General features: G+C 42.9%; 1 protein-coding gene across 2 annotated transcripts; it reads left to right on the plus strand.

Moving 5' to 3' along the window:
* Positions 1 to 6702: 6702 nt before the first annotated feature.
* LOC117484676 (WAP, Kazal, immunoglobulin, Kunitz and NTR domain-containing protein 2-like) lies at positions 6703 to 9414 on the plus strand. Of its 2 annotated transcripts, none has more exons than XM_034133096.1 (2): positions 6703 to 6996; positions 7239 to 9414. In XM_034133096.1, the coding sequence occupies exons 1-2, from the start codon at positions 6814 to 6816 to the stop codon at positions 8784 to 8786; spliced, it is 1731 nt and encodes a 576-aa protein (XP_033988987.1). In that variant the 5' UTR covers positions 6703 to 6813; the 3' UTR covers positions 8787 to 9414. The 2 variants fall into 2 exon arrangements, with proteins under 2 accessions (XP_033988987.1, XP_033988988.1); XM_034133097.1 differs by having other exon boundaries at positions 7260 to 9414.
* The last annotated feature ends 2392 nt before the right edge of the window (positions 9415 to 11806 follow it).

The raw sequence follows: 11806 nt of genomic DNA on the forward strand, positions 1-11806 counted from the left end.
CGATTCTTTTGAACGGCTCTTTGGTACGAATGAAGGGAACGGAGTCCTACTTGGTGAGAGCCGTTCTTTTTATCGTTGGTTCACTGCCTGCCATTAATCCACTCGCCTTTAAAGGAACTTGCTTTCCTGAATGCAAATTTGCCATAGATGATGGCATAACGCATGCTGCTTGAGCAGTAGTTTGGCTGGCTGAGAGATCTAGCAAGTTGTACATTTTTCTGTGAGTAAAAGTAGATTTCTGGCAATACAGTCAATCATTATCCTGGTGATTATTTTCCAGATAAACCTATTAACCCCGCCCCCTTAAAAAAAACGGCTCTTTTGAACGGCTCTCGGAAAGGAACGGAGCCATAAGATCCGGCTCCCTTCAAATTGCCGTAATTCCCATCACTACAAAATGGCCTGACTTTGGAGCAAAACTACCTGTTAAAGCTTGGGCACTTGTGTTTGCTTAAGTCCCGCCTCCAGTCCGCATTTTCAAGAACGGATCTCTGGATTCTGCTTTTAGCTCATTTCAGTGGCAGTTCTAGACCAATTTGACTGGGGGGGCAGTTATTTTCTGAGAGGGGCACAATAAATGCAGGGTGAAAAAGACAAAGACAGTATGAAGTAATTGTGCATAAGAAAACAATGCAATACAGTTATTGGTACACATATTTATTTCAGATACTTATAGTTACAGTTTTTACGCTCTAATGGGTTCGACTAGAATGACAAATATCGTTAGTTCCGCCTATTCCGTCAGCCAAGAAATCGTTTAATCATAAACTTTTCATTTTCAGGGGGGCCACAGGGGCCAAAGTCAGTGTTAGGGGGGCACGGCAAGCGAAGTTGCTTAACTTTTACCCTCATATTCCACAACCAACAAAATAAAATAAGAAAAAGAACATTGCTTTTTATCTTATTTGTTTTCAACATGGAAGTTACGTAGAAGATGTAGCCAACATCAGCACTAGACTGCAAGTGTTGTAAAGGATAACATATTTGACATTTTGAACTTACAGACATGTGTAGGGAATTTCTCACTCACACTCCAAAAAACAGATAGTCGACGACTTCAGTAACAGTGATCGGTCTATTCTTTTAATTGTATTCATTAACTTTCATCTAGGAAAATAACTCTCCTTTGCCTCCTTGATGAGCTTCTCTTTGTAAGGGCATTTATCTATTGCACATACTTAATTCGTTTTGGATGCAAAATAGCTAAAAGATGATCAGTAAAAGCTAATACAAATTGATGGCGGCTGCTTTAGCTATGGACGCTATACTCCAAAGGTGGCCGTGCCGCCGCAAACTGTCAAAGAAAGATGCATTCATCAAAATGGATTATATAAAATATTCACTTGTCAGTTGTCTTTATATGGAGTGTGGACTGCTACTTGGAGAGGTCCCAGTTCACCTCCTGGGCCCTGCCGTGGTGCCCTTGAGCAAGGCACCGGACAACCCCCTTCCCCCCTCACTCCCATTGCTCCCCGGGCGCTGTACAATAGCTGCCCACTGCTCCTAGTACTAGACTCCTGGTACTAGGATGGGTTAAAAGCAGAGAACACATTTCACTGTGTGTGCTGTGTGCTCTGCATGTGTGACCATTAAAGAGGGTTTCATCCTCCAATTCTATGATCAAACAGGGATGAATTACTTAATTTCCATTTTATAAGGTACACCTAGCAAACGTAGGGCTGTTTTATTTGAGAGCAATGGTAGTAAAACTATTAACTTGGTGTGTACAGTATGTGCTATAAATTATAAGAAACAAAATCATTTGAAAATGAGAGTGTCATTATTCCACTCATCCACTAGAGTGCGCTCACAGCCAATCAGGGGTCCACTAGAAGAACATCAGTCTCCAGTCAACACTATAACATCTGCAGTCTTCTATGGTGAACTTGTGGACCTCACTAAGGAAGTTAGCAGAACGTTTTTACCCCTAATTTGGCATTTCATCTGACACCACACAGGATAGCACCATGGCAGGACTAAGAAGAGTAGTTCACCTCAGATCTCTGGCAAGATGTCTCCTGCCCCAACCACACACACACGCACGCACGCACGCACACACACACACGCACGCACGCACGCACGCACGCACGCACGCACGCACGCACACACACACACACACACACACACACACACACACACACTGTGGCTTGCTGTTCTAGAGAAGCTGCGGTTAGCATTTCTCAATGTTCCTCCAATTACTGATGGCGTACACATACTATTTGTCTAACGTGCCAAAACTATCGGATGCTGATAACCAGGGATGAATGGGTGCTTGCTGCCAGGATGCTCAGTAATTTACCTGCCCTGGGGCAGCTACATGAAATGGCATGGAGGTTTGTCTCTGGACGTCTGATGACTTGTCCTTTCGGTTTCTGCTGCAGGCGCAATTTACCAGAAGTGGGTAGAAGTTTGAAAACAACTTCAGCAGAGTTCAGACAAAGCACAGAGCTTTCTTGCCTCAATGTTGCTCAATGTCTGTCTGCCGATACCAACCTGACTGGTCTCCTGGATATTATTTTGCTATATTCAAACTAGCCAAATGTTAAAAAAGGACAACTTCTTTGGGAATGCACAAATTAGCTTTCTTGCTACAGTAAGAAGCCGAAATCACTCTCATACCTGTACACTAAATAAAGCTAAAGCTAGCAACTGGTTTGCTTAGCTTAGCGGCTATGGGCTTAGTAAGGCATTTTGTGAAATGCTTAAAATAAATAACGGACGGTCATTCATGTGCAGAATTCCTGCACTCCAGCTTAAACATGTTTTTCTTTGTCTGTTTTTGTAATCCCTTTTGTGTTACATTTGGTAATCATGGTTACATATCTCCCTAATTGTTAGCAGCCGCTAGCTGTAGCTTCAAATGTTAGCAATTCTTCTCGTCTAAACTTAATGAAGATCTATCATATATTTAATTTTGAAAATAAAAACAAGTGTTTTTTTAACCATCTTTTGATCTTGCCATCTTTTATATATATAATAAATTAGGTTTCTTGTGAGGTAGGCCTAGATAAAAAAAAACACAAACAAGGCAATTGTCTCATTTGTTACAGAAAAAATTAAATGGTAGCCTACCATATATTTTTGAGTTTTTGTTTACAACATTAGAGTACAATACATTATAATTATTAAGGAGTTAATTGGAAGTTATTTGCTTTCTATGAGAAGATGTATACCACTGTCTGTCGAGCTTAAAGCCAGCTTACACGGTAGGCCTACATCCCATTGTTAAATTTGGTTTCAGGCTAAATGCTAAGATAAGCTAACTGGCTGAATGCTGTAGTTTGGCATTTATCTGAATGGTTCTGGCAAGAAAATAATGAAATCTACATCACTACATTTCTAACAATACGTTTTTCTTTTAGTGTTTTTTCCTGTGCCATGGTTATGCATATGTTATGAATATATTGCATGTCTAAGTATCATGTTGGAGTGACTTTGTGTAGCCTATGTAGATGGTAATTGACACAAAAAACAACCAAACTAAACCAATCATTACATAAATGCACACTACATGGTACCATAGGCGGATTATGAGTCCGAGGGCACAGACTAGCAAAATGCTGCACCATGTCTCCTACATTAAAGGAAAACTGTCGTTGTCGGGATCTCCCACGTGTCTTTGTGATTTGAGACTGTTTGTAGTGATTTAGCATCTTTCCTTTTTTATGTCTCTTTGTGATTATATAATTTGTGTGTATCGTGTAGCGTCTCTTTTGGGTAATTTAGCATCTTTTCCTGGCCTGAATGCGTCTCCCTGACACTTTTAGTCCATTGGTCTGTTGGCCTAGTTATATATTTGGTATATAAGCTGGTACAGTATGGTAAAACAGCTCCAAAAGTGTAGCTTAATTGCTTGGTAATTAGCTTACTGTAGTAAGCTAATTACCAAGCAATTAAGCTACACTGGAGCTGTTGTGATTGTCTTACCAGGAACTTGCAAGTTACACCTTATACTTTGTCTTAATTGACTGGTGTGGGCTTTTATTTTTCTCCAAATTGCACAAGAATCTAATATGAAAGTTTCTCCAGGTGGTTTATTTTTTTGAAGCTTGGATCCTCAAATAACCCCTTGTCTGAGGACGGGCCTTTGGACGGGCCTTTGGACGGGCCTTTGGACGATTTTGTGCTTTTCAGGGTTCCTATTGACGCTTTCCCTGAGGGAAGAAATAAATTCTTACATATTTGTAGCCCCAAGATGTATCCACCTTCACTGCTTTGACAAGTTTATTAATTTCTCCTCCGTACAAAGAGTTTGTGCATGACAGTTGATGTGAGGTGAGCCAGCTTCTTCCTGTCTGGAGATGTGATATATTTATCTTTTTATTAAACCCTTCAAATGAATCTTATGAAACGTGTATATGTTAATAAGGACTTTTGTTAGCTGGATTGTTCAGGAAAAGACCAGAAAACAGAACTCGAAGAATGTTGGGTGTTGTTAATCACAGGAAAGACCCGGCCATACAGTAAATAGCTGTTGAAATAAGCTGATAGTTAATCATATGTGTGCAGTTGTTTGTCATTGGCAGGGGAAAAGAGCAAATGTAATCCTTCTTACAGGATTGAGACTGGAAGCTCTGCAGGCTTCAGATAAACAGGTTTTATTTATTGCTGGTCATGCACACACACAGAAATCACCATTGAGAACAAACAATGTCCTGCAGAAACACTTCATGAGCACAAATCCACAGCATGAGCCCGCTGTTATTGCACTGGAAGGCAGACTAATAGCTCTTCTGTCCTCAGCTGAACTGTGGAGGCAACCAAAGGAAGAGGTTTACACAGGAAAGGAATTATAATTACACCTTCATTCATTAAATGCTCTGCCTCCGCACACGCCCACTTTGGAGAATATCACCAGATCTTAACGTTGTTTTAACTGGTATTGTCCTCACCTCACCTCTGCTGGCCTACCAGACACATTTGAATAGGGGTGTACTCAAGGTTGAGTTTGCTATTTTAAGTCCACAATGAAGCCAGTTCGTAAATTAAAACTTGGGACTGTTTTATAATGCTTGAAGTAAGTTTTGTCGATGCAATGCTGTCTGCCAGTCTGTCCAGTCTTTGGGGAATTTGTTCTTCTTGAGATTTCTGTAAATCCATGCAAAGTGGTTGTATTGATATAAATAATCCTGTTTACAAAGACATGCTTTGTAGAATGTGGAGCATGTATAGGCTGCTGTAAGGTTTAGGTACACGGCTGAAAGTTGGTTAAGAATGGAAGTGTTTGTGCAGCAGCAGTCACGTAGCACTCGTCACATGTTTAGACAGGAAACACTCCATAACAATGTGTTAAATACAAGGTTATAAATATGTGTTTGCAATAGTGTATTTATAATAAACTGTTGAGGTGTTATTGATGTATTACTTTCAATACACAGTTATTCAAACCTTAACCTAGTACTACCAGTTGAATAAGCATTAAGAAGAGCTACATGGATGACCCACACACTAAAATGATTACAGTGTTACAGGAACATCAACATGTTATCCTTAAATGTGTCAGTATTTTTTAACAGCTTTCCTCAAAATGCATGCAGTTAGATTTAATTACATTCTAGTGCGTTTGCCCCTAAACTATCTAAGGTAATGAACTATAAACTGAGGAGTATTAGTGCTTGTTTATTTGAAATTATTTCACTTTATATTATTTTGTTAAACCTGTGCAATTGTTAATTCCTCAGTTTGTAAGATGAATTATAGTTGTAAAAGAGTTTGACAAAACATAATGTGCAGGATATTGGTAATACCTTCCAATGTTTGCTAAGCATATCTTCTTATATTTAGTCTGGAATAGAAAGTACATGTATCAACAAAAAAAGGTACTTCCTTTTGTGTCCAATAGAAGAGATCAAATTTAGACAGAGTATTTGTGCATATCTGGTTAAATGCACAAACCTCTGAAACGGATTTTGTTGTAGCAATAATAAAAAATACTTCGTAGCACTTAGAAATGTTTGACTTATTGGATGTTAATGCAGTATCACTATTGAAATCCCGTGTACTTTTAGGATTCTTGTTTTGAAGTTTGTATCTTGATGGTTGAATGCACTTTGCTTTGGATAATCCGTTTAATAATTAATACTTAAAAAATGTAAAGAAGACTGCATTTATAAGCCTATTCTTTTTTAATCGATATGGTTGAAAACAGGAGTAATGTTTTCGAGGCTTTTATTAAACGGGAAAATAATATAATGACAAAATAGTTCATATTCAAACTAAAGTACCCTGAAGTAAAGTAGAGCGTAATTTACACAACAATTACTCAAATTATAAAACACATGCTGTCTTTCTTTCGTGTGTTTACTCCCAGAATCACGGTTAGATTTAAACATCCTCAGTTTTAATTCGTGCAATCTTCAAATAATAGCCTGTGTATGTTTTATAAGCAACAGTTTGCCTGTGAGTCTCTTCTCTCCGTGCGTCTTTACGCACAATGGCGCTGGAGCGCGCAAAGGGTTAAACGGGGTTCCCAGCAATCCTTTTAACAGGCAGGTGCCCCGCCAGCGCCAGCCCAAAGCGCACCACTGTAAAGCTTCTTCCAACATCTCAGGAGCAACTCATATCTGTCATGATGCGAGTCATGTTAGCGGCGATGGCTGCAGATCGTTAGAATAAATAGAGCATCTCCAAACCGGATCAGCTGACACACGGCGTCCTGCCTCGCAGACTCACACACGTGTGATGCGCTCTTGACTTCTGCCATCGTTTTCACTAACTTTTATAGTCAAAGACGTGGGGTTGTTTACTGCTGGATCACAGAAACCTTTAACCAAAAACTGTTCATCGCTGACGGAGCTGTGTCCCGCTCTGGAGATGTGGTGGATGCTGTTTCCACGCTGGATCTGGTTCCTGGTGTGTGTGTCAGTGTGGTGTGTCAATGTCGGAGTTCTGCCGCATATCACCTACTCACACCCGGGGATCTGCCCCAATGACATGAACCCCAACCTGTGGGTGGATGCCATGAGCACCTGCACCCGAGAGTGTGTATCTGATCAGGTAACATTAAAGTTACATTTTAGAATTAACTCTTCTGTTTGTTTAAAGTATTTTGCATGCACTTTTTTGTATTATAAGTACTATTTAAATCTTCTGTTTCAATTTCTGCTCTCAACTGTAATGAGTTTTTTTTTTTTTTTAAATGTTTCATTGTTGAAATACTTTAAAAAATACTTTAAAAATACTTTCCAAATACTTTCCAAATACTTTCCTTCATCTCCAACTCTCTTCTCCTCTTACAGGAGTGTGAATCCTTTGAAAAGTGTTGCCAGAATGTTTGCGGGAACCGGAGTTGTGTGGCAGCCCGTTATCTGGACGGGAAGAAAGGCCCCATGGGAATGCCCAAGGAGGCCTCCTGCGCCAGCTTCATGTGCAACCAGCAGGGCTCTGAGTGCGACATCTGGGACGGCCAGCCGGTGTGTAAGTGCCGGGACCGCTGCGAGAGGGAGCCGCACTTCACCTGCGCCTCTGACGGGATGACCTACTACAACAAGTGCTACATGGACGCAGAGGCGTGCTCCAAGGGCATCAGCCTGGCTGTGGTCACCTGCCGCTTCCACCTCACCTGGCCCAACACCAGCCCCTCGCTGCCCCAGGCCACCACTCTGCGCCCAACCACTGCTCCTCTTCCGGTGACCCCACCCCCTCCCACCGAGCCTCAGACTCCCATGGTTGTCAGCAGCCCGGTTCACCAGACCGTCAAAGTAGGCGACACTGCCAGCTTCCTGTGTGACGTGACAGGCTGCCCCCGACCTGAGATCAGCTGGGAGAAGCAGCTGCCAGAGGGGCTGGAGAGGTTGGCCATGAGGCCCAATCACGTGCGCGGGAACATGGTGGTCACCAACATCGGGCAGCTGGTCATCCACAACACGCAGCCGCAGGATTCAGGCGTCTACATCTGCACCGCTCAGAACCCCTCTGGATCTGTGAAGGTCAGCCACCCGCTCTCTGTCCTGCCCATAGAACCACCCAAGACCCCCGACCCAGGGAACGTGACCCGCTGCCTGCCTGAAGAGTGTCTGAAACCGCCTGATAACCCCGAGGATTGTGGGAGCGAGATGGAGAGAGTCAGCTGGTACTACGAGTCCAAGACCAACAACTGCTTCTCCTTCACCCACTGCCACGGCAGCAACAGCCCGCAGCCCAGGAAGATGTTGGAGACGTACGAGGAGTGTATGCAGTGCTGCGGCCCCGAGCTGGCCGGCCCCTGCGGCCTCCCAAGTCTGCAGGGCCCCTGCAAGGCCTACGAGCCGCGCTGGGCCTACAGCAGCACCCTGCTGCAGTGCCAGTCCTTCATCTACGGAGGCTGTGAGGGCAACAACAACAACTTTGAATCCAAAGAAGCCTGCGAGGAGATGTGCCCCTACCCGAAAAACCACCACTGCAAGGCCTGCAAGCCGCGGGGCAAGATGGTGACGAGCTTCTGCCGCAGCGACTTCGTCATCCTGGGCCGCATGACAGAGCTGACGGAGGAGACGGACTCGGGCAACGCCCTCGTGACCGTGGAGGAGATCCTAAAGGACGAGAAGATGGGTCTCCGGTTCTTTGGCAAGGAGCCTCTGGAGGTCACCTTCCTCAACATGGACTGGAACTGCCCCTGCCCCAACATCACGGGCGCTGCCGCTGAGGGGCAGGTCATCATCATGGGCAACGCCAACGACGGCATGGCAGTGCTTCAGCCGGAGAGCTACGTGGGCGCTTCAAGCCCGCGACGTGTACGGAAGCTGAGAGAGGTCATTTCCAAGAACACGTGTGACATTCTTAAAGCGATCACCAACAGCCCGCAGTAGGGTCAGGGTTAGGGACATAATGTTAGACTGCAACATCCTGTTCTCTACGGAACATTCATGCAGTGATGTTTTTTAGGAGTTCCTCATGTCCGAGATCCTTGTCTCATGTTGTGTGTCTCATATGTGTGTCTGCAGAGCTTTGTTATGTCATTGGTTGATTGAATTACCATGTACTGTATGCAACACAAGAGACATCCATCATGATCCTCTCCATGCCCTCTCCTGCCTCCAGCAGAAATGGACGTTGCAGACCTGCATTGAAGCAAAAACCAGACCAGTTGAGTTTGATCTTATGGACATGATTTAGGTGTCACAAATCTTTTGATTCTTTCATTTGCTAACAGTATTTCCATCTTACTTCACACATGTACCCATTATTTCTTACTTTTTGAATGTTGTGTAAATGCATCCATAAACCTGTCCAGGCACAAACAGTGCAACAAGGTAGATTTGGATCATCCAAAGTTGTAATATATTTTATTAACCATTTTACCACATTTTCTGACGGTGAGTCATTTATTTTTTTATCTTGCTTTAACTTCTTGGATATTTATTATCATGTCATCTTTTCTTTGTCCTGTTTTTGTATCACATTCTCTCTGAAAGAAAATAAAGTTTTGAGATTTTTCATCAGTCTCCTTTTCCTAATCTTTGAGTACATCAATATACTACTGATTTATATTGAGAAGGTAAAGCTTATAGGACAGGGTACACAAATTGATTGAAATGTTAGTTTTTCTTTTGGAGGCCGGGGAGCTGCTCCGTACCTGTGTGGTTCCTCTGACAGGCCGTGATGAAAGAGATTTGGGAATAGCTGATCCCCAGCCCACCCGGCCCCCCACCCCATGCTCAAACACAGAGCCTATCCATTCTACAGACCCCTGTGGCATTGTAAAAACTTCACCCTATTTTGCTTTGCCTCCACGAGCCGCTCTAATTGGGTAAGGAGCCCAGGCAGTAAAGCTCAGGTCCAATCCCTTACGAGCTATGTGTTTCATGCCGTGCCAGCAGGCGTCTCTGGGTTACTGGGAACAGGCCTTGGTGGGCTTTCGACGAGGGTGTTCCACTTCCCAGATGAGATTCTGTTTCTCCCATCCAGAGCAGAGGGAGACAGCAGCAGTACGGTGGTCCTTTACTGGCAAAGCAGCGGGGAGCGGGGAGCTGCACTTCAGCAGCTGTTCAGACTCTGCAGCAGAGAAACATCACATCCAGCACCTTGGATCACACCAGAGAGCAAAACAAACAAAGTTTATATCCAGCACACAAACCTATCAACAGTTATTTGATACACTGCTTATTCAAAATCACAAACCTCTTGTTTAACAGTTAAACACTATAACAGTGTTTCTAGAATGAAGTTCCTGCGAAAATGCTGCATATGCACATGTAAAAGTTATATATATATATAGTATATCTATAGCTGTGTGATATATAGATACACATATGTACTACAGTATATGTATGGTACATATGTGTATACTTGTGCTGTTTGGTTTGGAAAAACAAAAGCCAGATGAAAATGTACTACTAGAAGAGATAGTACCAGAAGTCCACAATTATTGCTCACATATTCCAAATTCTGAGGTAGTAAGTCAACTTCTAAGCTGACTAACCCATCATTTCCTCAAGAATGTAAAATAATATTTCATAATTTTGTCTAGTAGGATGGTTGGGGAATGTGGTAGGAGTACGAATTGTATATATCAAATTGCAAACATACTTATGTGAAACTGAAATCAAGTAATGATAAAAGAAAAGAAAATAGAACACTTTATTTATTCTCTAATTCTTGTTTACCACAGTACTTTTGCCTTTTCAGCCTCTTAAATGAACTTGTTGGTTAAACTGATCAAAACTCAACTTACTTTTTAATTAATTCAATTATTATGTACAAATGGTTTGTCCCTTCAGACAGCAGAGAGGGATGCAACAAATGTCCCCAGCTGCACTGGAACCTGGGACCTTGAGGCTCCTGGTTTAAAACAATTGTGCAACACTGAGGGAATCACTGATTGAGGGTCTCCGAAACCACAGATAGGTACTTGTGAAATATGACATGATTTTATATTTTTGGTACATGTGTGCCGCTTATTGTCCCTCTGATGTATCTTGCATTGAGTTCAATAACTTAACAGCATCACAGGTGCCACAGCTGAGGGAACTGGTTCACCTATCAAACCGAAACCCCTGAAAACAAACACAAATGCTATCAATTATTTTTCTCCTCCCCTGATGTTATGTCCATTAATAAAACACCTCTAACCACTTCAATGCGTAGTCCGGCGTCTACAAAAACACAATTTACCATCAATTAAAATTCAGCATATTCGAAACATGTGTGATCCTTATTTTTCGAGCACTTTTATGCTTTTTTAATTTGAGTTGGGCTCAGTAAAAGGGTACACGAGTTATGCTTTGATATGCTGTGCAGCATTTTTGCTCCCATTTTCTTTTCCTCTCTTATTTGATGGGGTCAACGCGTTCACAAGCTCAGTTCACACAAGGCAGGAGCAGTGGTGGTCCATGCGAGGCTCAGATGTAGATCTGCGGCAGGTAGAGAGGACACAGCAGGCAGCAGAGCAGGGGGGCTTCCTCTCTGAGTGTGTTTCTATGTGCAGCCTCAGTGTTGTGTGTGCATGATGGGACAGTAGCACCTGTGGAACGCATCAGCTAGCCGGGTGGTTTAAGACCTTTGATTCATGACCTGCATCTGTTATGGTCATATCATTTTGAATGTCTATTGAAAAGATACAGTAGCCACTCACACGCAGTGAGTGCAGGTGAGCAGGGTCTCAGGGCAGTATATCATCTCGGGGCAGCAGCTGGAAGCTTTGATGCTTGGGGGGGGTCCGCTCCGGACGGGGAAATAAACCAGAAATGACAACAATCACATCGAGGGGCTTCACCCCAATGCTGCTGCGGCAAAGTGTCAACAGACCATAAGCAAGCTACGCTCATATAACACATACATACATATGTATTCATGCATTAAAACTAGGGCTGTCAGTCGATTAAAATAT

The sequence above is a fragment of the Trematomus bernacchii genome, unplaced genomic scaffold (genome assembly GCF_902827165.1).
Source record: "Trematomus bernacchii unplaced genomic scaffold, fTreBer1.1, whole genome shotgun sequence".
NCBI lineage: Eukaryota > Metazoa > Chordata > Actinopteri > Perciformes > Nototheniidae > Trematomus > Trematomus bernacchii.